Source organism: Colletes gigas, unplaced genomic scaffold, assembly GCF_013123115.1.
Source record: "Colletes gigas isolate AHSC1104 unplaced genomic scaffold, ASM1312311v1 Colletes_gigas_Sc00020, whole genome shotgun sequence".
Classification (NCBI taxonomy): Eukaryota; Metazoa; Arthropoda; class Insecta; order Hymenoptera; family Colletidae; genus Colletes; species Colletes gigas.
Window position 1 is genome coordinate 3,147,108 of NW_025106649.1, and position 27,330 is coordinate 3,174,437.

Genomic DNA, 27,330 nt, shown 5'->3' on the forward strand with positions numbered 1-27,330 from the left:
CGGTTTGATATTTTTATCACAAATTATATTTGTATAGAAATGTGCTTTTTACGCTTTATTGTGTATTTTTTTGTATGCACATTATCTTTACGTATGGGGTAGATGTGATACTGTTTGTGCCGAGTCACGGATTACGTATGTTTTTGTGTGGGTAACATTAGTAAATATGTCGCCATTAAAAAAAGAAACTTTTGTAGATTAGTTGTACGCAGTAGATAAGCATGAACCAGCGTGATGACCACGCGTATATAATTCTGTGACTTTTCAAGCTGCAATCAGTGCTGTTGAGGAACTGACAGCATTAAGTTACATATCTAGAGCTATGGAAGCATTCAGCCTCTTGCTCTTAAATCCCTTTTTCGTGATCGCTGCTATAGCGGCGATCCTCTACCTTTACCTAAAGTATCAGCACACTTATTGGAAAAGACGGGGTATTCCATCCGTTTCGGGACACTGGTTTTTTGGAAACATGAAAGACGGAATACTGATGCGGAGATCACCTGCGATCGTGATGGGCGATCTGTATCGGCAAGCTTCCGAAAACGACGACGTTCTGGGAATCTATGTCTTGCACAAACCCTTTTTACTATTGAGGAGCCCGGAACTGATAAAGCAAATTTTAGTCAAGGATTTCCAGTATTTTTCAGATCGATATTTCACGGCTAAATCGTTCCACGATGAAATCGGAAACTCGAGTCTCTTCGCGATAAAGAATCCACAATGGAAATATTTAAGGTGAGTCGAAAATTTTTTAAATCCAAAGCTGCGAACAGAGTGATCGAAGGAAAGTATTATACGCTTTTATTAGAACGAAATTAACGCCAGTGTTTACGAGTGGGAAAATGAAGAATCTGTTCCCCTTGATAACCGAGGCCGCGGAATCGATGAAGAATTATTTGCAAGGTGAATTTTCAAACAACGAGAGTACGAGAACCATCATGGTCAAAAACGTTATGTCAAAATACGCCACCGACATTATATCTTCCGTTGCTTTTGGAATTCATGTGAATTCTTTCGACACGTCTCAGGGCACCTTCTATCAGAAAGGTATCTATATACGCGAAAATAATTACGAGTGAGTTCCTTGTCGTTATTTCTTATTTCTATCTTGTTCCTTTTCATTTAAAAGCCCAAGACGCGTTGAAAATCACGTTTCGGCGGGCCGTACAGTTTTACTGCATGTTTTTCTTCCCGACGATGGCACCGATTCTGGGAGGTCAAATATTAGGCTCGGCTACGAATTATTTCCGATCTATATTTTGGGATTCTATGGATTCTAGAGAGAGGACAAAATCTAAACGCGCTGATCTGATCGATTCCTTGGTAATGCTGAAGAACGAAAAACAGGATAATGATTTCAGTTAGTGATGAGCCGTCAATCTCCAAATATCCTTTGTTAATGGTCACGTATTGTTTTCTCAAACGACGATAACTTTCTGTACAGAATTCGAGGGTGATCATTTGGTCGGGCAATCGGCTATTTTCTTCGTTGCTGGTCGCGAGACTAACGTGACGACGATATGTTTTACCCTTGCCGAGCTCGCGAAGAATCCGGATATTCAGAATAAAGTGCGAGAAGATATTCTCGAAAAGCTGGAAACGCACGGATTGACTTACGAAGGCGTACGGAATATGAAGTATCTAAATCAAGTGATATCGGAAGTTTTGAGACTTTATCCATCGGCTCCTCTATTGGACCGAGTGGCCACTGTCGATTACAAGGTAAAGCGAGAAAAAATATTATAACGATGTCTCCAAGCATAATTTAAAATAGAAAGTATTATCAATACTTGAATGATAAATGCATTTGGCACGGCGTGTGTATCGTTCTTCCACGAGAAGAAGACACAGCGTGTTTACATCCCCACTCTTGCTTTAATCCGCTAATTGGCTGTCACCGATTTTCGTCATCGTTTTCGACCAATATCTGTGAGTCAGTAGACTGCAACAGGAATGGGGATTGTAAACACGCTGTGCCTTCTTCTCGTGGAAGAATGGTACATACACGCCGTTTAAGGATTTATTAGATGCTGTGCGTAGCAGAACGTGTTGACTATGACTAACTTAGTTTATGTAACGATTGTACGAATTACTTAATCAGTGCAGAGCATGGGGGCACGCTAACATGTTTATTACGCATTTCCCTCGGGAGAATTGCAATGCAAGCAGCGTTGGCTTTATTCGAATTACAATAAAACCTCGTCGAATATTGAACGCATTGTTTTGAATAAAACGTGCCACTTTTATATAACATAATACATAAAATTATGTAACAAATTGCACAGCTACCGAACACAATACGCGAACGCTCATTGAAATACGTTTCGCCTATCCTTAAATGCAAGTTTAGTTTACTAATGAAACTATTTTCTTTCTTTACATTTTATAGGTACCGGGAACCGATATGGTTATAGAAAAAGGAACGCCGATTTACGTAATATTAACTGGTATTCAGCGTGATCCAAAATATTTTCCCGATCCTCTGCGCTTCGATCCAGATAGATTTAGCGACGAGAACAAAGATAAAATTACAGCGGGTACATACATGCCCTTCGGAGAAGGTCCACGAGCTTGCATTGGTACGAAAGTATTCTATTAATAGATGTCTCTGTATGTTTAATAGGATATTTCAATTATTATTAATTAAAACGCTTCTAGGTGCGCGACTCGGTATGTTACAGTCTACTGTGGGAATAATCACAATACTTAAGGATTACGAAGTTTCATTAGATCCTACTTATAAAGTTGACGTCGATCCTCGCAACGTCTTTCTATCACCACCAGAGGGATTCAAACTGAGGTTTACAAAGCTTTAATGTGCCATTCAACGTTATAAAGTTTCTGTACAAAATACATCTATTTTACAATACATAGGTAATTTAACGAAACGACCAAAAGCAATAGAAACGTAATTTAATAAAATATGACAAATATTTTTGTTCTATGTACGAATAAAAATGTTCGGATACCAACATACATAAGGCTTAGAAAAAAATTGTATTTATCACTCTCTTACTTCGGTAGAAGCGCTAAATACTTTTTAAATTCTGGAATTACACATTCTCGTGGATTTGACGGCGTTGTCTCGGTGAGATAGTTGCTTAAATACTGTGGTACGAAGCAAAGAATACCTTTGTTTGCTAACATTGCCCAATCGATTGGCTGGTTAACTTGCCTGATATTAACGAAGCAATGGGTGATCTTCTTTTCTGACGGGCTCGTGTCGTACGGTGGTCTGGAACAAGGCATTTATTAACTAACTTAGCAGTATACCGCGTTAAATAAAAAGGAAAACGGTTATTGGTTTACCTTGCTTGAACAACTTTGCCGCCTCCAGCGTTAATTAATCGTTCAAATTGATCGTACTTCTCATCAGAAACTAGTAATAGAGCTACCATGTTATTAAATGGTCCTCGTGGTTCTTTTAATAAATTGAGCCTCCATCTATAAGCAGCGGCTGCGATCATTTCTTCAATTTCTCCAACTGGATCGGGTATGATACCTTTGCTTTTCGGATTTCCCCATTCATATTTTTCTTCCTATCAATAACATAATTATATAATTATAGAGACATAAAAAAACATATACATATATGCAGAGTCATTTAAATTGATGATCAATGATACTAACATCGAGGAATTTTCCTTCTTGCTCTGAATCACGGAGGTACATACAATGCAGTACCCATTTTCCAGATGCTATACTACCAAGCATTTTTTCGTTTCTTGCAGGTCGAAGGCAAAGCAAATGCGTTGCGCTGGTATCAAATTTAGTATCCAAGGATACGTCACCACCGAGGTCTTTTATTACTTGTTCGTATAATATTCTGTCCTGTTGAGAAAAATGGGTTAACTTTGTCAATATATTTCGTGAGTCTAAATCCGTACCTTTACGCCAGAGAGCATGAACTTCCGTTTTTTCGGAGGCTCGGGCTCAGATTCTTCTGGCGATTCTTCGTCAACATGTTCCATGTTATTTTGTTCTTCGTGTATTGCCAGCTGTACATGTACAGGTCATTAAAATTGGTATCGATTGATGTTTATCATTTAAAATTACGTAAATTTATATAAACAACTTACGCGTCTCGCGTGACTTGGGTCTTCCCAAACAATAGCATCAATAGGTTGTGAATCTTTTACGCTAACTATAATAAATAATGAATATTAAAAAGATGAGAAAAAAGATAATGAAAAGATAAGATATATTTACATTTCTGTATAGGATCTGAAGGTTCTGCATTGTATGTGTTCGCATTTTCTCCAGAAAGGGAATATCTATTTTCAGGTGTACTCGATGTCCTTTGGAGTACTTGATGTAATTGTGCGATTTGCCTGTAGTAATGTATAATAATTATTTTTAGAATTACTTAAAAAACTTCTATACTAACTTACATGTTAATTTCATTATTTTGTGGACTGTTTTCATCTGGGAAATCCAATTTTCTATTAATGGGAGTAGTTGTAGTTGCTTTAGTGCTATTACTTTCCGTTGCTTCAGGTGTTTCTGCTGGTGTACGATCATTAGTATCAAGTAGTGTTTCAACTGCATTTTCCTATTGTATTTAAACATTTAGATAAAATAAAAAGGTTCTTATTTATTGGATAGTGCAATTAAAAATACTTACTTCCTGGTTATGATCAATATTTTTCAATTTTTGCCACAATTGTCTTTTCAATTCGGAAAGAGGCTGCGAATGTAAATGTAGAAAAATTAATTATCAATTTAGAGATGATCGAAGCTACAAAAGAGAAAAAACGTACGGTGCTGGGTGGTCTTCGTTTCAAGGGAGGTTCTTCTACCCTTAAATCCGGAAAATTGTCAATCCATTTGATCCAACCTTTCCGTGTCTCTGGCGAGGGATTTGGTTTAAATACTTGACCATAGGGTGTACTCGGTGTAGACACATGAAATGGCGATTCTGATGTTTTATTCATAAGCAAGCTAAGTCTTTTATTTATTAGCGGCGTCTCACCAGAACTGCCATCTTGACTCTATAATAACGCTTGAGTAACAACCATAATGCAAAATATTTTCCAAGACAGATAAGAAGAAAATACATACTTGTAATTGAGGTAAATGTCGTTTTGGAGTAATAATATTTCTAACCATTGATTCATTTGGGGAATGCATTTGACTTGTATTGGCCTTAGATAAACTTGTATCTGTACTGCAATTTTCGTTGGGTCTTTCCGGAGCTGAACAATCAATTATCATACAAATATTCATATGTAATTTGAAATGCGTTATAAGTAAAAATAATTATAAATATCAAATTTCATATACCTATAGTTTCTCCTACAAGATACGGAGTCTCATCGACCCGTTTTGAATGAGCAGCGCAAGCTTTTAACCACTCGGCAGTAACAGCTGGTAATTTCCATTTCACTGCCGCATTATATTTATTTCCTTCTGGCGTTGGGCAGACTAAATGTGTGCTTCCGTACGTGTTCTTTTCGATGTTGGTTTTACGTACGAAAATATCTTGACACCTGAAACCAATAATCATTTAATACTCTATTTAATTTAATCGCTTTTCAGAAATTAGAATATATTACATGGCACCCAATTCGGTAGCTAAAGTCGCAAGGTATGTTCGTTCTAGACCTGTATACATGCTCATTGTAATAATACAGCCTGATAATGGATTCGTATGTTTCTTAATAGACAAAGGTCTGTGGTAATACATAATATCAACTATTACTTCTTGGTTTACACAGTCTTCCTATAAAATTTGTTAGTAATAGAGTATTTTAAGGTACTGCGATACCGACATAACAAAGTGATACTTACAATGAATAAGTCAGTAACAATTTCATTTACAGTATATTTTAAAAATGCGCCGCATTTAGGTACAACACCATAGTCTGGGATACCAACGAATGTGCTTGAAACAACCTGTCCACCCATTGCCACAATAGTTCCTGCTACATAACTCTCTTCCTCGCTGAAGCCAGTTACAACGAATGTATGTCCTGTATATTATTTTCTTTCATTATTGCTCACAATTCGATGTTATCATATTTATTAAGAACATAGATAGAATTACCTTCAAACAGCTTTTCATTTATAGTGGAAGTCTGGCTGATTGGCATCTCGGTATCATCTATTTTAGGTTTACTTTGTATAGTTTCAGATACTAATGTATTTTTTAATTGTCTTGCTTGACTTTCACGATCATTGATTATAGTTTTCTCATTATTCTCTTCTGTAACAGGTGTACGTGACTTCAGAAATTCTTGTATTGTATTATCATTTACTGAAACTAGATTAAAGACAACTAATAAATTATACATCGAAATATTTTCCTTAAAATGTGTATAGATAGTTATTATATAAGAACATTACCAACTGTATCTTGAAGATATTGTTGTACAAGATCAGAGTCTTTCTCTTTTTCGAGCATTGACAATTTTTTATCTATATCAAAAGACGGAATAGGTACCTTCTTCGGTTTTTGCAACATTTGTAAATTCTGAAAAATATGTGTAATTTTGAAGTAGATAGATTTTACTTGCCGGATATGTTGTACACTTACTCTTTTGCTTAACGGGGATTGAGGTTCCGTAGCCGTTGGTATTACATTACATTTTTGTTGGAATAAAAAATTCTCCTCCGGTGCGGGTCGTTTTAATTTGACACTCTCCTCCAGCCATTCCAAAGTTAATATATACGGACTATAAAATGTATTTATTGGCGTTAAAATGCCACATAATAAATGATTTCGATATTCGTTCGCTAACATACCATAATCCTTTCGATTTCATTAGTTTCATGTCGCTCGCTGCTCTATTTTCATCACCTACGATAACGTGTGTTAAAGCATCCGATATATCATCGAGTCGCGTTGCACTGCCTACGTTTAATATTTTGTTAAGCTTATCCCTTTGATTAGAAGCAAATCCAGCAAGGTAAATCTGAGAAGAGTAAAAATAACTAATTAAAGAAATATCAGTTTGTAATATTGTAAATCATAGGATATGTATTTAATTCACATACGTTACACCCATCCAAAAACGGACCAGCCGACTTTGCTTCACCGAATGAAAGCCTATCCAAAACTATACTTGACCTGGCTAAAAATTTCGATTGGCTTAGAATTATTACTAAAATAAGCCATTTTTCGTATGTTTTATCACTAACCAGAATTAGGTAATAGGTCTAAAGTAGATGCACTGCTGATTGTTGTTAGTAAACTTTCATCCACGCAATTAACTGGTTGCAGATCACATGTTATAGCACTTATTGTTGAACAATTAAAAGTTTCGCATGTCGCTGTAATTTAAACGATTAAAATATTAATTGTTACGCAGGATTAAAATCAGCAAAATTAGGACAGCTCTACAATAGCAGATATATGTACCATTCATTCGTTCTGGAGTGGAACACGCTTTTGATGATTTGATCAAAAAATTCTTGAAGGGTAAAGCATAGCCAACTTTTATGCTTTCATAGACCCAATTTGGCGTTAAACAAGCAATGTTTGCTCGTCTTGCATATCTCAATTTTTCACTTAATGGACTATTTTCAGGCGCGAGCACAACTTTAACTTTTGCTCCATCTAGGGGACCCATAAATATCTGGAAAAATAATTATGTAAGCAAATGCTAAAATAATACAAATTACAATAATTTAAAGTTATATTTTACTCCTCCATGATCACTGATTAAGCGTTTGACTTCTTCTTTTTCACGTTTTGGAAGGTTCGTCGATGTTACAATTAAATTAAGGAAAACAGATGCTTTGTATTTATCAAACATGCTATCGTCTGCTTTAACAAATTCCTTTAAATTTACTTCCCAAATTGTATCAATCCATTTCTTTGTAACTATTGGTATTTGCATCTCTATGGCAGTCTGTTGAAAAAAATCAAATGTTAAAGAAGTATGGATTTAATTTTAATATTAATTACCTCATACTTTGCAGACATCACAGATGCTGTTATAAGATGAGTTACACGACTACGTAACTGTTTTGTAAAAATACCACCCATGTACTCCACTAATTTTTCTATGTGTTCCTGTAATCATAAGATGTTTTAGATACTCTTAAATGGATTACCGATATACAAGAAATTCATTAGACATACTTTCTCTTGTGGAGAGAAACCAGAAGCACATATACAAAGTCCTCTCATAGATGTTGTATATACTGGACTCTTTCCTTCTGGGATTGGTTCTCCATTGATAAAACAAAGCAGCAAGCATCTGGGTCCAACTATCCTGCAATAGTGATTTAACATTACAGAGAAACATTTTATTAAAATAAAATAAAACAGCGACAGATTTCTATTATTAAACTTTAATATCAAATGGTCTTACTCACGGACATTTGAACGTTTTTAATTTCTCAAATGTATCACCTTCAAATTCTTCCATTATAAAAACATCATTTTTAGCTGGTTTCATTTTATCACATTTAGATTCAGTAATCCACATTGGTTGTAACTCATTTTCGCAACATTTCTGAAAAAAGAAATAATTTATTAAATTATCACAATTCTGTAATATGAACATTTTTGTTTATATTTCGATTTATTTACTAACATTGTATGTATGCCACATCTCTTCTGTGCAATCATCTTCAGACTTGTATTTATTTGGCACAACAAAGTAAAGATTTACACCTGTATCAATTTGACTTTCCTCATTAACCATTTTGGTAACAAAAATACTTCGACTCGGAAGTGAGATTGTTGTAAGCAAATACCGCAGTTCTATTATTTGTTAAAAATATATTCTATTCAAGAACGAAACATGTTTGAATGTTACAGAACATGACGTCGTACATAAGTTTTAATAAATACTGATGAAATGATTAGATAACACTGATTATAGAATTATAAGTAACATTACACAATTTAATTTCGTACAGTACACGGTAATTTTAACCACTGTAATTCATGAAACGAACTTTAATCGTTTAAAGTGTCATCGTGCTGGCTTAAATCATTCGGGGATAGGTTAGTGCTCTTTAACAAATAAACGTCGAGGAATCTTTTAATACTAGAAATATACTTCTACATATTTTATAAAATGATGTTCGTGATGTTTTAATAATATTACAACTGCTACTATAAATGTCTATAATTCTTTAAATTACAAATTGTTATTATGACACAGTTACGTATGACAAAATTTCTCGCGCCTAAACTACTGTTCAGTAGTCAGTACAGTGTGCCCAGATCAGAGATGCCAGATTGAGCACCGAGTGCACTACTCACACTATGCCAGATCACGCGTATGTGAGCTCATACACATTTCGGAAAATCGACAAAGGCAAACTGACACATGCTCTCTTTCTCGATTCTCCGAAACTAACCAAAGTAATTTCGGACTGCCGCGTGGGAGTCGAGAGGGACCACCTGTGCGAGTCTTATCAAGTTTGTCGTCAAATAGTTCGTTGTCTGCGACGCTAGATGGCGCGCATTTTCGACCTTGTGGGGTCGAGACTTATGGTCTCGTCCGCACAAGAGTACAAGGGAGCAGTTTCCCGACAAGAGCGAATCAGCCGTAAGGCTGCGCGCGCAGCGCAGCAGGGCGAAAGCGCGTCCTCCCAAAAGAGCAAGGGCGCTCAACTCACTGCTTGGTAAGAACTTTGCGAAGAAGCACCTCAAAAAGATAAAGATTAAAACTCCTGTTGCTAGACAAAGACTTGTACGTCTAGCGTTAATAAAGTAATACTCGTTATTGTTGTTGTTGTTACATACACGTGTTCAGTTATTTCGAATATTAATATCCGTGGTCGTAGGGGTGGGCCTACGAACGCACGCGCATAATTCGTGGAAACGAACCACGTGCATCAAGTAAGAATAAACCAGAGATGCCAGAAAAGCACCGCCGGGTGCACACGCACACATGCCAGATACGCGTACGTGAGCTCGTGGAGTTTCGGAAAGTCGACAAAGGCAAACTGACGCATTCCCTCTTTCTCGATTCTCCGAAGCTGCCCGAAGTAATTTCGGATCACCTCGTGGGAGTCGAGAGAGAAGGCTCACATTTGCCTTCTTGCTCTAAACAACTGAAATCCGACCTCCCGTCAACGGCATACGATTTGGATTCTCGAGCCGAGATTCTCGACTGCCCAGGCATTTTTACTTTCCGACCTATGTAGGCGCACATAAGCAAAGTACCCATAATGAAAAAAAAATTTTGTAAACTTTATTTTACGGAAATACACGTTTTAAGACCTCCTGATCATATTTTAATTATTGAAAAAAAAAGAAATTTTTTTTTATTCCCATGTATGAGCACACATATGTATATTATTAATACGATTAAATATAAATAGCTGAATGAATTTAAATGAAACTTTACATTTAAGTTTTATGTTCTCATTTCAAAGGCGTGTGGACGGATTCAAATACGTGAACACTAAACGTAACGATGTAATTATATTATTTAATATTTACTAACTATTTAACATAAAGAACATAAAAGAAAGACATAAAACGTAAACGTAAAAGATCATAAACGTAAAACTGTGATTGCTCTCGACTAACGTTCGATACAAAGTGACGATCCTGCAGTCAAAGTCGACCCTTCCTTATTCCTATCTTATAATAATGATCTAAACAAAACGCACGTTCGAGACGCAGTCTCTAAAACGTATTTCAGCTTAAACCTAAACACCTCACTCGATACCTACTCTAGCTTAGACTAAACACTCCTATCGACGCAAACGATAACGGTTCTCCTAGCCACACACATACGCTCCTTACAGATTATACCTCTTGTTTCATAGTTGTTCCGATATATAGGCATAATGTATAAAAAATCTTTTAAATGTTTCATATAAATCTTAGGACGAATTAAATTTTATATAAAAAAAATTATATAAACTTTTTCTCTATCTTCTCTAGAAAAGAAAACATTAAATGAAATCTTATACATTACATGCTTACTTAAATCGCATTGAAAACGAATACCACAAATGTTTTAGAATAATGTGCAAAATGTGATTGCGATTTTCGCTAAGACAAATTGAAAACTCGTTTCTAACAAGGAAAAGTTGGAATGGTACCAGGTTTTGGGTTAGGTTTTACTTTGAGATATTATTAAAGTTATTACAGGTACTTATTTTCAGAAATAGAACTATGTTCACCACTAATCAGCGTGGCGTGAGTGATGAGGTCTTTGCCTGCAAGTTCCGAACTTCTTCTGCTCTGCTGGTTCGAACCCTGCCTTGAACTATTTTTTTTTATTTTTTCAATCACACTTTAATCGTACACTAAATATGACATTATATTTTTGTCTGACCTTCGAATATTTTTTTTTAAAGTTAAATTTAACCGATTACATTTAACATATGTTATTTTCAATGTACGAAGTACATGAATCTGGATGGTACTTTTCACAAAAACAGTCAAAACATAAAAATTTCAAGCACCACGTACATTTACTGAGTTTTGTTTTCACAGAAATTACAAAATTTTGTATTTAACTCTGATGGAAAGGCCGCTTCATTTACATTGATAAAATGTGAACGATTTTCGGATAGTCATACCTTGTAGCTCGTACTTTTTACCTTATACTTCAGGTAAAAAGGGATATAGCTGGGAAAAACAGTTTTATGACATTACCTGCTAACTTATGTTACTGTTCTACAATGAAACGCTATGTTTTGTACCTTTAAAAATATTCGACTATGTGCTTTTAAAATTTAAGATACAACCCATACTTTGTATTAAACTGGCAAACGGGATCACTTTTCCTTTGTTTCTAGTTAGTTCTATTTAGTTCGTCATAATCAATTGATACGGTTATTTCAAAACAATCGAGGAAAATCATTATTAATTAATTTCTGCAATTATTAATTCTACTGTTTTGTTTATGTTATAAAAGTAAGAACTCTTCTTATTGAAAAATACCACAGCGTGCACAATACTGGTAAAGAGTGGAATCTCATTTTAATTTATTAATTTTCAATCTTAAAGTATTTTGATTTTCAAAAATCGTATTAATAATATACATATGTGTGCTCATACATGGGAATAAAAAAAAATTTCTTTTTTTTTCAATAATTAAAATATGATCAGGAGGTCTAAAAACGTGTATTTCCGTAAAATAAATTTTACAAAATTTTTTTTTCATTATGGGTACTTTGCTTATGTGCGCCTACATAGGTCGGAAAGTAAAAATGCCTGGGCAGTCGAGAATCTCGGCTCGAGAATCCAAATCGTATGCCGTTGACGGGAGGTCGGATTTCAGTTGTTTAGAGCGAGAAGGCAAATGTGAGCCTTTCTCTCTCGACTCCCACGAGGCGATCCGAAATTACTTCGGGCAGCTTCGGAGAATCGAGAAAGAGGGCATGCGTCAGTTTGCCTTTGTCGACTTTCCGAAACTCCACGAGTTCACGTACGCGTATCTGGCATGTGTGCGTGTGCACCCGGCGGTGTTTTTCTGGCATCTCTGATTTCTCAAAAAGTGTTAACAAATGTAACTAAACGTAAATCAACAACGTGTCTCCTCGTATTCTTCCGCGCGCGTTGTCCCAGCTACCTTATTGTAACTAGAGTGGTCACTCGATTTTGGGAAAACCCCATTAATTCGCTGTCTGTCTACCAGGGGCATCACGGTGATGGCCGAGATGCGCCAACGTTCCGACTGGCGGCCACAAGGTCGAAAAATGCGCGCCATCTAGCGTCAAAGATGGTCAACTATTCCACGACAAACTTGGGCGTTTTAGCACGAGAGGGCACAGACGAGATCATTAGACGTAGGAGGTCAGCCTTACGATCTTATGATTAGTAACAGTGGCCAGCTCGACGTATTTAAATCTTCCGTATTGAATCTTAAGTGTTAGTAACAAAGAAGATTTAAATACGTCGAGCTGGCCACTCTTTCGTCTTCCTGCCCGTATATGTAATTTCCATGGTATCAACGATCGTTTTACCTGCCACGAAACGAAGGAAGCCTGTTTGTGACAACAGGGGCGTTTTCTGTTGTGTGGTTGTGCTCTACGTTATCGATTAAAAGGTTGAAGTTAGGGTTGTTATATGAGAAAAAGTTAATGTTAATGTTTTTGTTTTATCGCTAGGAGACAGCTAGGAGTTTGTTTAACAGATATAAGAATAAACTCAGAGTTCTCCATATCTTCAAAAGAGTCTTAAGGACTTAATCAGATTCGAATTAATATTTGGAGTAATTATAAGGAATTATATAACTTTACATAAATTAAGGATTTATTGGGAAAGGTAGAGGAGAATGTATGTAAGAAGCATAGAAAGTATGCATTATGATTTTGATTTTTTATTAAGGTAAACATAAGGATTAAATAAAAACATGCCCAAGTTTAGACTTTCGTCTAAATCGATGGTGGGGAAGCCGTCGTTGAATGATAGTGACAGTAACATTCGATCCGTAGATTGATCGTATTTCGTTTTTGGTGACACATAAAATTGGACGGAGCGTAGTGTGAGGGGTAGCTGGTGGTGGGGATGTCGGTGTTAGTTTTCGAAGGGCCAACAACTGACGGAGGTCCCCTTAACGCCTAATGTTCGCGATTTCGTTCGGACATGTACGCAGCGAATGATGGGGCAACATTTTAAAAATATTACATTAGCGTTTTATTAGAGAAAATGTACAGTTACCTACTTTCGAAGTAAGAAAGTTATATTAGACTAATTCGTTTGACTTTACACAGGAATTAAATTCACAGTGTTACGCTGAACGAATCTTCCAATGACTAAATAGAGGGAGTATAGTATAGAAAAAAAAAAAGGAACGTCGGAAAATTTTTTCTGTGTAGATAATGGAAGCAACCATCACCATAAATAGTACATATATCTCTCTTTATATATATTTATATATATCGTGATTCATATGACGCGTCGTTGTGAACCCTTGGAAGAAATGTATGGAGGGCTAGTCACTGGAGGAGTCGTTTACAGAAATACAAGACCGACCGGCAGGAAACGCGGTCAGAAATGCATTCCGATGACGATTATAAAATTACGTTATAAAATAATAATTATCCTACGAAACTTATGATAGGTGATAATCAGGAGAAGGTTCAGCTACAGATTCAGTAGTGAACAGTGGATTTGGGAACTCTGGTGGATGTGGCAGTGGTCCAGCAGTCTTTGGCTGGCGACGGTACGCCATTAGCCAGCATGATACAGCAATAGCTACAGCGACTAGTGCCAGGAGTGCTGTAATAACTAATGCTATCACAAAGCCGACCATAGAAACACATATATCCTCCACTCTTTGCGCCGAAGCAACTGAAACAATAAACATTACATATTAGTAGAATATATTTGGCCAATCTGTTTAATGAAGAAAATCGTTAAGAACATATCGACATACTTTCAGCTGGATCCGCTGTAAGCCTCTCTTCTCTTCGCTCCAGAGTGAATATCAAATTCGATTGAATTGTTATTTCTTCTCGAAGTTGTCCCTCAAAATTGTCCGCGACGCTCAAAGACGTATCGTTAACTTCGGAATCAACGTCTCGTCGTCGTCGGCCAAATGCGTTGTATCCTCGGCAATTGACCTGAAAAAATAGTCGTTATGGGTTACCATCAGTATCTTCTTTAGAGTACTTGTTCGATAAATCACTTGAAAGCAGTGTACGAGTACTCACGGGTTGGCACCGTCCGAAGCAAACGCGAATATTACACTGGAATCGTATATTATCGCTGCTTGGGAACTTGAATGCGTTGAAACTAGCCATCAGCGCCTGCGTTTCAGGATTTTGCTCCCACTCGCCAAATATTGTTGGATCCGTCGCGCATCCGTTTTCATCTGTCACGATATATTCGTTCTCCAGGTTGTCCTCCATCGTCTTGGCAACGCAGTTTCGAGCGAATCCTCCGTAAATGCCTGAACACACGAAGTTTGCATTTTGGCTGGAGCAAATAGAACGTATCGATCCATAGACCGAACAAGTTTTATACTCACTGGAGGGCTGAACTTCAACTTGCAACATTAGATTGTCCCCGATCTCAGCGGAGGTGATTTCATTTCCGCTTTGGGTGACAATTTTCATCAAGCAAATTGGAGGCGGACCGGTGTTAGCGATGGTTCCAGCGGTGGTCAGCATAGAAACATTGAAGCCAAGAGTAACATTTTGTTCACCAGTTTGGTATATACATTTGATGTGATATGCCTGAGCCTTGTATGTCATCAGTTTAGGGTGTTTTTGTATGACCAGTACGAAGCTGGCTTGTCCCTGAAAGCATCGAAAGAGGACGACGTTAACACGTTAAATATGGATGCAAAAGGATCTACATCGAGTATGGATAGTTTTGCAGGGAAATCAAGCGGATCGAAATTTTTGTACAAAAGGGAACCTACGTTTACATGTATCAGTCCGCAATTTCCAAACGCCACTTTGAATATTTCAGTCTTGTGCATCGTTTCCGAAGAAATGGAAACAACTCGTCTGCATTGTTCATCTTTGCTGCGACCTTTCACGTACAAAACACCATCGAATTCGTCGTCCAGAAGGTGTATGAGGACTTGTACTCCATCAGATAAGCAGCTAACAATTATATCTGGCCTAGGGAAGTCGGTACGCCCTCGGTTTCCGTTGTCTGTTGGACAAGTATCGTATTAATTACCAAAACGCTTGCAAATCGAAGAACTTTTACGATGAAACGAGTTCTTACAGCATTGAGTGTAAGCGTTTCCACTGTAGCCGCTGATGCATGTGCATATAGCTTGATGACGGGTAGCGTTGCAGAGTGCATTCATGCCACACAGTTGCGTCAAGCATGGATCTTCGCAGGTTTGGCTGGTCAAGTCGCAGTATCTGTTGTCGGCGCAATCGTCGTCGCGTCTGCATTCGATTATGTCAACTGAAAGGCAGGCGTTTTATTAGCGAGAATCTCTTTGGAATCCTTGAGAGCAATGCACTTTTTTCCAGCCAGTGCTCGACAAAGATAGATCATCGAGTTTTCGACGTACCCAATTTACAATATCCATTGGCGTCTAGTCTGTATCCATGTTCCGTTGGACACACACAGCGACCATACTCGTCGATGATCATGCCGTTCTCCAAAGCGCACACGCAGTATCCTTCTTCGTTGATTATCATTCCGGACTGTTTGCGGCACGGTATGCAAATGTCGTTCTCGTCCTTAGCCGAACCAGGTAGACAAACGCAGTTACCATTCTCGTCACGGACCTGACCCTTCTCTGCCGGGCACACGTCAGCTGTAAAACAAGAAAACGATGCATTTAGAAATATTCCAACAATCTATTCGAACACTGCAGATCGAGAATTACTTTTTTCACAACGGACGACTGCGTTTCCTCTGTAACCAGGAATACACTCGCAGATCATAGTCCTCACAGGATTGGTATCCAGGACCTTGCAATCCGCGTTCACTCCGCACGGTTGGATCTTCACGCAAGGATTTATGCACTCGCCGTTGAAGCAGGCGGTCTGAGATGGACACTCGTTGTCCGCCTTGCACTTCTTCGTTACTGAAAACAGGAGTCAGAAAATTAGTTTAACCGCCAGAACTTTAAGACGTATGCGTGTATATAACTCGTACGTTTGGTACATCCTGAATTAACGTCGCCGATATAACCAGGGGGACAAGCACATTCTACCACGTGGTTGTAAACGTTGCAGTCGAGGTTCCCAGTGCATGGGTTCACCGCGCATGGATTCTCGCAGCGACTGTTGATGCAAGCCTTGTTCGTGGGGCAATCCGAGTTGGTTCTGCAGCCAAGAAGAGTGCAACCGACCCTCGGGTTCCCCCCAAGTCCAGGCGGACACTCGCAAATGGCTTTGTGGTTGATGCCGTGGCATTCGGCGTTTTTCCCGCAGATGGTGGTCGATGGCGAGCATACTGGAACGCAGCTGTGTTGCAGGCATGCGTGCGATCCGCTGCAATCGCTGTCAGCGCGGCATCCAACGACTGAGGAAAAATCAAATTAAGATCAGTTTAATTCAAACACCCATTCGAGCCTTGTATCTAGTTTGTCCCTACCCTTGGTGCACGCCACGTCGGCATTTCCGTCGTAGCCCACGTCGCAGGCGCAAATTGGTTTGTGATCAACGACGGTGCACTCCGAGTTAGGCCCGCAGGCGCAAGGATCCTTGCACACGGCATTCACGCAGGACTTCTGCGAAGGACAGTCAGTGTCCCTGGTGCACTCGATGCTGAGGATCGGTTTGGTGGCTCGACAGGTTCCGCTACCGCTGCTCACGTAACCGCTGGGACATACGCAGACCATGGTTCGAACAGGATGGGTTGGAAGTACTCTACATTCTGACGGTTCGCTGCACGGTTCGATGACGGTGCAAGGGTTCTGACATTTGTTGTTGAAGCAGGCCAGCGAGTCGGGACAGTCGCTGTCCTCCTTGCACTCGGGTCTGTCCTCCGGCTTACAGTTTACGTAAGGATTACCCACGTGATGGGCTGGACAACGACAAATGGGCAGATGGTTGAAGACTCTACATTCGGCTAGCGGTGAACAGGGGTTGCTATGGACGCAGGCGTCCACGCATTGTAGGTTGATGCACGAATGATCGCTAGGACAGTCCCCGTTGCTGTAACAGCCGATTACTCTGCAATGGTCCAAAGCATTTCCATGGTATCCCTTGCGACAGCGGCAGTCGGCTTTGTGGTTGTTGGGATAGCACTCGGCGTTCACGCCGCAGCTGTCGGACACCAGACAAGGATTCACGCAGTTGTTGTTCACGCAGCTCTTGTCGAGAGCGCATTCGCTGTCCCGTCTACATTCCACCGAATGGCAAACGATGTCCGGGTTGCCCTGATAGCCTTCCTCGCACGAACAGATCGGTTTGTGATCCCTCACGTGGCAGACGGCGTTGGTGCCGCAGTTGCAGGGGTCCCTGCACTGTCTGTTGATGCAGGCCTCGTTGTCGCCACACTCGTCGTTCGTGGTGCAGGCTCCGATTGTTGTTATTTGAACTGGAAATATAATCGTTATTAACATAAAAGGATTTGTGTGACATTCTGAATCGTTGTCCTAAACTGAAATCGTCCTTACTCGGTCTGCAGACTTCGTCCACGTCGGTTGTCCAGCCTTCCGGACAAGTACACGTCATAGTCCTCACGGGAACCGTATCAAGAACGTTGCATCGAGCGTTCTCCGGACATGGTTTGATCACCGGGCACGGATCGATGCATTTGTCCTTGATGCACACCAGCTTGTCGGCGCAGTCGATGTCGAGCCTGCACTCTGGTTCGTCGAGCACCGTCGTTGGACGATGTTCGCAGTAGGAGTACGGATTTCCGATCGGAAGATTTTCTGGACAGCGACAGGTGGCCGCGTGATCTTGGACGTAACAAATGGCGTTCTGTGCACACGGTGAGTCCTCGATGCAAGGACTCACGCAGCGTCCATTGTCGCAGGCCAGGTTTCGAGGACAGTCGTGGTCCGCGCTGCACTCGACTCTCTCGCAATGGACTTCCGGATTGCCGAGGTAGCCCGGGCCGCAGCGACAAACCGCGCGATGGTTTTGGCCGTAACACTCCCCGTTGATGGCACATTTGTTCTCCAGGATGCAAGGATTCACGCATTGGCCGTTGTAGCAAGTCGCTGCGTCGTTGCACTCGCTGTCCGACTCACAGTCCACTGTGGCAAGAGATTTCATTAAATTATATTAGTAGGGATTCTGTAAGATTCAAAGGTATAGCTCCATCCCTTCAACAAGAAACAGGACTCACGTTTGAAGCAACCGAGTTGAGGGTTTCCGGAGTAACCAGGCGGACACACGCAGGATGGATAGTGATCTGCGACGTTGCACTTTGCGTTCGACCCACAATTGCAGGGGTTGATGCACAAGCTGTTGACGCAGGCAGCATTGCCAGCGCAGTCGCTGTTCGAGTGACACTCGGCCACGATGCCCGCTGTAGAAAAGAAACATTGAATTGTTTCGAACATTTGTGACCATTTCCAAAATTATTAATATATTTTACACTTACGCGGTATGCAATTGATTCTCGCATCGCCCTCGTAGTTTTCGGGGCATCTGCAGACCGGAATGTGATCGTTCACGTGGCATAGTGCGTTTCTTCCGCAAGGATCCGCGACGACGCACGGATTCACACAGAAGGAGTTTATGCACTGCCTATCACTGGAGCATTCGCTGTTGGCGTAACACTCTGGACGCACCGGTGGTAATGGCGTAACGGGAGCTGAAACGTAATCGTTTGTAATTTTCAGTGGAACCGGCAGCCCCGAATTCAGTATGTATTTCAGTTGGTATCGCTTGAAACGTACCTCTGACGCATTCAAGATAAGCATTTCCGGTGAAATCGGGCGCGCATTGACAGATTCCCGTGTGAGACGTGGACTTGCATTGGGCATTCAGCCCACATTGGGTGGTAAGGCAAGCCTCGATACAAGTTCCGCCAATGCACTTCTCCGAATTACTGCAGTCTTCGTCCTGATGGCAATCAACGTCCGCCAGCACTGTAACGCAATTTGCATTATGATTATCTCTTATGCTTCCGACGTAGACGATAAGGAAGTGTAATAATACTTATTAACAGTAATATTTACCAATCTTCTTGCACTGCCCGTTAATGTCAGTGATGGTATTAGGCGGGCAGCTGCAGATCATCGTACGAAGTGGCACTGTGTTCAACACTTTGCATATCTGATCGCCGGTGCACATGTTCGAAGACAGGCAAGGATCTTGACATTTTCCGTTTATGCAGGCCTGATAGAACGGACATTCGCCGTCTTCTCTGCATCCCATTTCGATGGAGACACCTTGAGGGAATTTGGAAATTTTATTATTACTGTTTTCTCGTCTCTAAACAAAATTACTCACCGGTGCATTCGATGTAAGGATTTCCAGAGGTTCCCGCGGGGCACGTGCACTTCGGTTGATGATCCCTGGCAATGCATTTCGCGGATTCCGCGCAGACGTCGTCGTCGCAAACCGGTCGACAAACTCTGTTCAGTCTGTCGCACGCTTCGTGATCGGCGCAGTCTTCGTTATAGTGACATACTGTAGAAATGCAAGCCACTCGCGGATCTCCTTGGGTGCCTCGCGGACAAGCGCATTGGGCTCTGTGCGAGATCGCGATACACTCTGCACCGCGACCGCATGCAATATCATCGACCAGACAAGGAGTGACACAGTTATTATTCTGACATGTCTTATCATAGGGGCAGTCGCTGTCCGACTTGCATTCAGCTAAAAAAAAAAAAAACATACATAGATAAACGTTATAAGTCGATTCTTTAAACTTATGTGATTCTACTTTAAACTTACGTTTGAAACATTGCAGTTGAGGGTCGCCGGCGAAATTCTGCTGACAGTGACACGTCGGATGGTGGTTGACCGTGACACACTCAGCGTTTAGACCGCACTGTGAGCCTAGACACGGATTTTGGCACAGCTGGTTTATACAGGCCGCGTTGTACGAACAGTCAGAGTTCGTTGTACACTCTGGGAATCCGTCAGTATCTGTGAAAGAAAATTACATTCGTATTAACCGTTTAAATGCATCAGACAATCAATTCAGTACCTCTATAGCAGTTCATGAACGGATCGCCAGAAAGTCCGGTAGAACAATGACACTGATGACGATGATTTTCTACGGCACACTCTGCATTCGATGCGCAGGGACTGATAATGCAAGGGTTGATGCACCGTTGGTTCAAACAGGCCATATTCGTAGTACACTCGGAGTCCGTTTGGCAGATTGCGTCGAGTTGTTTATCCACTGAAAAAACGAGAACGTTGCAACGATGGTGCCAGTATACTTACAATAACTTTTAATTGATTTGTACCTGGAATGCACGCGACTGTTGCGTCGCCAGCGAAATTCGGCAAGCATTCACAGATCATCGTCCGCATTGGTAAAGTATCCACGACAGAGCATTTTGCTCCAGCGATGCAAGGTTTGGTTTCGATGCAGGGATCTTTACAGACTCCATTGAAGCAGCCCAACTTGCTGGGGCAGTCACCGTCCACTTGGCATTCAGGCTGCGGTTCTATTGTTTCTGAAAGGAGACGAAGAACGTAAGCTCTGGAGGTTGAACGTTAATTCAGAGATAAAAATAACTTTAATTACCCATCAGACACGACGTGTACGGATCACCGGTGTAACCTGGTGGGCATCGACAAGTAGGTCGATGATTGATGACGGAACATTGAGCGGACAGTGGGCAGTTGCAAGGGTTGACGCATCTCTGATTGCTGCACGCCAGGGAAGATGGACAGTCGTTGTCGTTGGTACATTCCGGTCTCTCGCATACTTGATACGGATTGCCTTGATATCCGTCAGGACAGTAGCACCTTGGTCTGTGATATCCATCGGATGTACAAAGAGCGTTGACGCCGCATTGCGTCACCAAGCAGGCGTCTATGCACTCGTTGTTGACGCATGATTGGGTCAACGGGCACTCGCTATCTCCACGACAGCCAACTGTGAAAGGAGGTAAAAGATTATCCAGATTAAGTGTTGTTAAATTTCTGCTTGAGACGTATTTGAAAAACATACTTTGGCTGCAGTATTGTTGAGGATTTCCGGTGAAGCCTTCGTTGCAAAAGCATACAGCCCGGTGCAGCAGCACGTGACAGCGGCTGTTATAGCCACAGGGGTCCAGCGTACAAGGATCCACGCACTTCTGGTTATAACAGGTCTTATCGTTAGGGCATTCGGAATTCTGGGTACACTCTGGCGCTGGTACTGCAAAGATACAAGACGCAAATATCAATTAATGGTATGTACATATTTATTTAACCCTTGGAAGATTGTTAATTTCGAGATAATCACCATCGGCTGGTGGAACGTTGCACTGTATCCTAGCGTTGCCAGTGAATCCAGCCGGGCATGAGCAGACAGGTTTATGGTTGACCGTCTGACAAAGTGAGTTGATGCCACAAGCACCGAGGCACGGATCTCTGCATTTCTGCGCGAAACAAGCTTTGTCTCGTGGGCAATCGTCGTTGATGACACACTCTGGATAGATGCACACCGCAACGCCATTTCTGACTTTGCATTCGCCATTGTAGGTGCACGGAGACGGACTGCAAGGATTGGTTTCTGAAAAGGAATACCTTACATCAGTGGTTTCTAACTTTTTGGAAGGAACCTTACTTCGATCAATTCATTTCTTGCAGTACATCTTCAGATTTGCAGTTTCGCCTTCGGTAGTCGTAGGCGACTTACCGAATTTCGTGTAACATTCTACGAACGGATTGCCGATCAACGGGGTCGGACAGCTGCAAAGCGGACTATGATTGATCGCTTGACAAGTTGCTCTGATCCCGCAGACGTTCTGTGTGCATGGATTCACGCATCTGTTGTTTATGCAAGCTTTGTCCCCTGGACAGTCGGAGCTGATCACGCACTCCGGATGACAGCCTGTGATGCTCGTTGGCACTCCTTGCAGGCTAGGCAGACACTTGCATACCGCTGTATTGCCTACCTTCTCGCAGAGAGTGTTTGCACCGCAAGGAGACGGAGAGCAAGGATCTCTCTCTTTCGGTTCTGAAAAATAAAGATCGAACACGTTCAATTTCAATTCGAGTTAAAGATCCAAAAGTTTTCGATAAATATTATCGAAGATACCTTCAGCACGGCAGAGGGTGAACGCATCCCCAATTGTTGGTAGAGGGCAAGAGCAGATGGGGATGTGATTCGACACGGTGCAGATCGCTCCGACGCCACAAGTTCCGGTACAAGGGTCCTGGCACTTGGTCCTGATGCAGGCTTGAGACTTCGGGCAGTCGGTGTTCACGAGACATTCCGGGACACAGCCGTCGTAAGCGTTTCCCCTGTAACCAGGCACACACTCGCAGAACGCGGTGTTGTATCTTTCACGGCAGTAAGCGTTGACACCGCAGGGTGAAGGACTGCAGGGTCTCGATGGTGTCGGTGGCGCAGGAGTTGCTACAATAAAGTAACAAGACAATTTAATCATTTATTCAATGCGCCGTTTCGATAATTAGTTAATGAAACAGAAACTGTATATGTTAATTTACAAAAAAGAAAAACAGTGAATGAAACAGAGGCTGTACAAGAACACGCGAATTGGAGATGTACGTGACTTTACATAAGTTGTGAGAGACGATATAGAATGAAGAATATGAACAGGATTGTATCCGAAGAGAGAGGCAGAAACGATGCGAAAAGGTGGCAGTACTGCCTGTAATCGACATGCAGTATTTTCTATACAATCTTTATATACAATATTTACAGCTAAAAAAAAGATTCAACAAACTTCTTTGTTAAAAGGATCCCAAAATGAAAGTCGCGGGACATCTCTCTGTATTCTGATCGTGAAAAATTGGCGCGAATAGTACGGTCACACGGGACAATTCTTACTCGTTATCGGGGAACAAACTGTGACCGGGTCTCCGGTAAATCCTTCGGGGCAGACGCAACGGATGTAATGCATGACAACTTGGCAGAGCGCGTTAGGGCCGCAGAGTCCTACGCAAGGGTCGCTACACTTCTGCCTAACGCACGCTTGATCGCCAGGACACTCGCTGCTGACTAGGCACTCGGGTCTACAGTTGGGAGGAGACCCTACGAACTCGGGCAAACAGCTGCAGGACTGTTTTCTGGCGGGCGACACGGTGCACTGGGAGTTCGGTCCACACGGCGAGGGATTGCACGGGTCCAGGCTGGGTTCCAGGTCGTGGGTTTCTGTTCGTCCACAAACGTCGGGTTAACAGTGTCTGAAAAGGTGCAAGAAATAGACGGTGGGCATTGTTGGGTTACTTACTCATGGGGAAACAGCTGACAAACGGGTCGCCGGAATACTGGGCGGGGCAGCTGCAAATGGGGTTGTGATTTCGGACCGCGCATAACGCGCCCTGACCGCAAGAGTTCTCGCACGGGTCCCGGCACCTCTCGTTCACGCAAGCTCTGCTTTGTTCGCAGTCTGTGTTCACGAGACACTCGGGTCTGCAGCTGGGCGGAGTTCCAAAGTATCCAGGGAGGCAGGAGCACGATGCTTGTTCGCCGAATTCACGGCACACGGTGTTAGGTCCACAGGGCGAGGGCTCGCAAGGTTTCACGCGCTCTATCGATACGTAACAGGATCGAGTTATTAAATGACCGGGTGTTTTAGTTAATTCTTTGCTGGCTGCAAGCTGCAACGGTGGTAAAACTCACTTCGAATCGGTCTACAGAGAGTGAAAGAATCCCCTTCGTAATTTTCTATGCAACTGCAAGTGGGAATATGGTTGACCACCACACATTCGGCATTCTGACCACAGATACCGACGCAGGGGTCCACGCATTTGTTGTTGGAGCAAGCTCTGTTGCGTGTACAATCGGAGTTTTGCACGCACTCTGGGTAACATCCTTCGTAGGGATTACCGCGATACTCGCTTACGCAGCTACAGATTCCATTTTGACATATCGCGTTTGGTCCGCACGGCGATGGGTTGCACGGATCGGACATCGTTGGAGTTGTAACTGTGGTTTGTGGAAGGGAGAGTCAGCGATCGTTTTATTTCATTTATACAGGTTGTCTCGCTTAAATATTTCCAATCGTGGCGGCACAAGAAAGATTTCATACACCAGTACGTTGCAAGGAATATTTGTTGCGTCGCCACAATTGGAGGAGACATTCAGGTGGCTCGGTTTAGCCCGATTAAAAGACATGTATCCTTACTTGCTGGTTTCGGTTGGCAGCTGGTGAACGGATCTCCTGTAAAGTCGCTAGGACAAGTGCAAGCTGGCGTGTGATTAATAACATTGCATAACGCGTTTGTTCCGCAAGAACCTGGACACGGATCCCTGCATTTCTCTCTGATACAGGCTTTGTTGCTGGTGCAGTCGGTGTTGATTAAGCACTCAGGGCGACAGTTCGGAACCGAACCGGCATAATTAGGTAAGCAGGAACAGGACGGGATACCCCCTATGTCCTGGCATTGCGAGAACGGTCCACACGGCGACGGTACGCACGGGTTCACAGGTACAGGTGGAACCATAGCTAAAAAATGGTTCCCGGTTACACGATGACTCCAGAAATATTCTTCGAGGTGCAATGTTCGAGTTTGGTTCACTTACTGGGAACGTCGAAACATTTTACGAACGGATCTCCCGTCTGACCAGCGCTGCAACTACATATGGGACTGTGATGGAAGACTTCGCATCTAGCGTTTACGCCACAGACGCCAGGGCAAGGGTCAACGCATCTCTGACCCATGCAGGCCTGGTTGCTGGGACATTCAGCGCTAACGACACATTCTGGTCTACAACTGGGCGGGGTTCCCCTGAAGGTGGGCAAGCAGGAACAGCTGGCTTGACCATTGACATCTTGGCAACGACTGTTTGGTCCACAGGGCGATGGTACGCACGAGTTGGTAACGCTTGGTTCGGCTATTTGAAATATAGTAGGTTGAGGTTCTGATATAAATACAGATTCTCTGTATCCTGTCATCTGGGAATTACTTACGAGGTTCTTGAATGGTACCGCAAGATCGGAAGGGATTACCGGTATAACCCGACCTACAGCTACAGGCGGGGATGTGATTGACAACCTGACATACAGCATTGAATCCGCAAGCTCCTGGACACGGATCTTGGCACTTGTTCCTTATGCAGGCACGATTGAACGAACAGTCGGAGTCTATGAGACACTCGGGGCGACAGTTTTCATACGGGTTACCGTAGAATTCGGGTAAACAGGTGCAGACGGCTGAGCCATAAGACTCGCGACAAACAGCATTCGCTCCGCAGGGAGATGGTTGACACGTATTGACTTTGCTTGGGATATCTTGAACTACAGATGAAATTAAAGGGTTATCAATTATATCCAATATCGGTTCACCAATTTCTATATGATGACAGAAAGATCTTACTTGGTTGAGGTGTACATTGCACGAATGGATTTCCGGTGAAACCACTGGCGCAAGTGCACATCGGAGTGTGACTAACGGTCCTGCATTCGGTGTTTCTGCCGCACGAACCGGGACAAGGATCCCTACACTTCTGATTGATACAGGCCTGCTGTGCCGGACACTCAGTGTTGCTCACGCATTCGGGTTTACAATTTGGCGGAATTCCGATGAATTCAGGGAGGCAGGAACAGGAGGGTGAGTTATTAGTCACTTGACACATGGCGTTTGGACCACAGGGCGAGGGTTGACAAGGATTGACTGGAACGTCTGGTACTCTGCCTAGAGGGGAAACGACTCTTAATAAAATTTGTTCCACACAAAGAGTTAATGAAAATCAGGAACTCGGTACATCCGACTTTCAAGACTTCCAAGATCTCTAAAAAAATTGAGAATTGATTCTTACTAGGTGGCGTGCACTGGATGAACGGGTCTCCTATGTACTGATCGAAACACCTGCACACGGGATTGTGGTTAATAACTGTACACTGTGCCGACAGTCCACAAGCACCGAGGCAGGGATCTATGCACTTTTGATTGCTGCAAGCTCTGTTTCGCGGACAGTCGGTGCTAACGACGCATTCGGGTCTGCAGGAAGGCGGTGATCCCTTAAATCCACTAACGCAGGAACAAACAGCTTGGCCGTTCGAGGAACGACAGTGGCTGTTTGGACCACACGGAGACGGGTTGCACGGGTCAAGGATGTTCATGTCTGTGTAACGCAACAAATTTTAATGGTATAGTTGTAAGGGAGAATAAGGAAGATTAATAGCGAAGGGAACCAACCTTTCATAGAGGTGCAGGATACAAATGCGTTGCCCGTCATGTTTCTTGGGCAACTACACATAGGCAAATGATTGACCACGTTGCACTCTGCGTTTGCTCCACAAGTTCCTACGCACGGGTTTCTGCATTTGTGTAGCATGCAAGCCTCGTTTCGGGAACAATCGGTGTTGATCACGCATTCGGGACGGCAAATGGAGTACGGGTCGCCAAAGTAACCGGGTATACAAGTGCAAGTACCGTCGTTGCACCGAGCATTCGGCCCGCACGGCGATGGGTTGCACAGGTCTGTCGGGACTTCCATCACTAAAATACACGGATCAATGTACATGGTCCTGAACAGTCTAGCGTTTGAAGGATCATTTTATTCTTACTGTCGGGTGGAGGAACAGGCGAACAACTGGTGAAAGGATCACCGGTGTATCCTGTGGGACACGTGCAGGCTGGCGTATGGTTTACAACAGTGCAACGAGCACCAATTCCGCAGGATCCTGGACAGGGGTCCCTACACTTCTCTCGAATGCAAGCTCTATTAGCTGTGCAGTCCGAGTTCATAGAGCACTCTGGTCGACAGTTGGGAGGTACACCGATGTAGTTGTTCATGCAGGTGCAAACTGGTGTATCGCCGAGCGGTTTGCACATTGCGTTTGGACCGCAGGGGGACGGAACGCACGGATCTTTTGGGTACTTATCTTCTGGTTGGATTACTGTGGAGAAATGAGGGTTCGAGTGTACATATTATCATAA

General features: G+C 42.3%; 3 protein-coding genes across 5 annotated transcripts in view; 1 reads left to right on the plus strand and 2 right to left on the minus strand.

The window, feature by feature from the left end:
• Positions 1–264: 264 nt before the first annotated feature.
• LOC122400849 (cytochrome P450 6k1-like) lies at positions 265–5,965 on the plus strand. 2 transcript variants are annotated; one of them, XR_006259399.1, is made up of 7 exons: positions 265–735; positions 809–1,047; positions 1,130–1,360; positions 1,445–1,722; positions 2,390–2,579; positions 2,659–2,874; positions 5,850–5,965. XR_006259399.1 is itself a non-coding variant. In XM_043402548.1 (6 exons), exons 1-6 carry the CDS (start codon positions 323–325, stop codon positions 2,814–2,816), a joined length of 1,509 nt encoding a protein of 502 aa, XP_043258483.1. In that variant the 5' UTR covers positions 265–322; the 3' UTR covers positions 2,817–2,976. The 2 variants fall into 2 exon arrangements, 1 of the variants encoding a protein (XP_043258483.1); XM_043402548.1 differs by lacking the exon at positions 5,850–5,965 and having other exon boundaries at positions 2,659–2,976.
• Positions 3,000–9,185, minus strand: LOC122400848 (DNA topoisomerase 2-binding protein 1). Of its 2 annotated transcripts, XM_043402547.1 has the most exons (25): positions 8,544–9,185; positions 8,323–8,462; positions 8,087–8,219; positions 7,910–8,017; positions 7,647–7,853; positions 7,361–7,577; positions 7,141–7,272; positions 6,997–7,073; positions 6,745–6,914; positions 6,536–6,674; positions 6,346–6,472; positions 6,047–6,262; positions 5,791–5,972; positions 5,556–5,722; positions 5,284–5,489; positions 5,062–5,195; positions 4,761–4,991; positions 4,625–4,687; positions 4,392–4,552; positions 4,210–4,331; positions 4,080–4,144; positions 3,888–3,998; positions 3,631–3,831; positions 3,310–3,539; positions 3,000–3,235 (listed from the first exon to the last, which is right to left on the minus strand). In XM_043402547.1, exons 1-25 carry the CDS (start codon positions 8,652–8,654, stop codon positions 3,013–3,015), a joined length of 3,873 nt encoding a protein of 1,290 aa, XP_043258482.1. In that variant the 5' UTR covers positions 8,655–9,185; the 3' UTR covers positions 3,000–3,012. The 2 variants fall into 2 exon arrangements, with proteins under 2 accessions (XP_043258482.1, XP_043258481.1); XM_043402546.1 differs by having other exon boundaries at positions 6,346–6,674.
• Positions 9,186–13,319: 4,134 nt separating this feature from the next.
• The window catches only part of LOC122400816, a 108,667-nt gene continuing 94,656 nt past the window's right edge, over positions 13,320–27,330 (minus strand). Inside the window, exons 139-172 of the mRNA XM_043402485.1 lie at positions 26,958–27,290; positions 26,587–26,889; positions 26,207–26,512; positions 25,765–26,082; positions 25,359–25,685; positions 24,971–25,282; positions 24,573–24,893; positions 24,068–24,373; positions 23,676–23,975; positions 23,273–23,596; positions 22,517–22,837; positions 22,091–22,435; positions 21,719–21,988; positions 21,443–21,631; positions 21,014–21,367; positions 20,730–20,942; positions 20,465–20,662; positions 20,209–20,403; positions 19,762–20,130; positions 19,488–19,700; positions 19,206–19,397; positions 18,908–19,120; positions 18,650–18,832; positions 17,992–18,557; positions 16,943–17,948; positions 16,502–16,870; positions 16,230–16,430; positions 15,909–16,157; positions 15,611–15,799; positions 15,297–15,535; positions 14,901–15,171; positions 14,584–14,822; positions 14,307–14,493; positions 13,320–14,221 (exon numbers count right to left, since the gene is read on the minus strand). Coding sequence (XP_043258420.1) covers positions 13,983–14,221; positions 14,307–14,493; positions 14,584–14,822; positions 14,901–15,171; positions 15,297–15,535; positions 15,611–15,799; positions 15,909–16,157; positions 16,230–16,430; positions 16,502–16,870; positions 16,943–17,948; positions 17,992–18,557; positions 18,650–18,832; positions 18,908–19,120; positions 19,206–19,397; positions 19,488–19,700; positions 19,762–20,130; positions 20,209–20,403; positions 20,465–20,662; positions 20,730–20,942; positions 21,014–21,367; positions 21,443–21,631; positions 21,719–21,988; positions 22,091–22,435; positions 22,517–22,837; positions 23,273–23,596; positions 23,676–23,975; positions 24,068–24,373; positions 24,573–24,893; positions 24,971–25,282; positions 25,359–25,685; positions 25,765–26,082; positions 26,207–26,512; positions 26,587–26,889; positions 26,958–27,290 — 10,160 coding nt within the window. The 3' untranslated portion in view covers positions 13,320–13,982. The remainder of the gene's footprint in view (positions 14,222–14,306; positions 14,494–14,583; positions 14,823–14,900; positions 15,172–15,296; positions 15,536–15,610; positions 15,800–15,908; positions 16,158–16,229; positions 16,431–16,501; positions 16,871–16,942; positions 17,949–17,991; positions 18,558–18,649; positions 18,833–18,907; positions 19,121–19,205; positions 19,398–19,487; positions 19,701–19,761; positions 20,131–20,208; positions 20,404–20,464; positions 20,663–20,729; positions 20,943–21,013; positions 21,368–21,442; positions 21,632–21,718; positions 21,989–22,090; positions 22,436–22,516; positions 22,838–23,272; positions 23,597–23,675; positions 23,976–24,067; positions 24,374–24,572; positions 24,894–24,970; positions 25,283–25,358; positions 25,686–25,764; positions 26,083–26,206; positions 26,513–26,586; positions 26,890–26,957; positions 27,291–27,330) is intronic.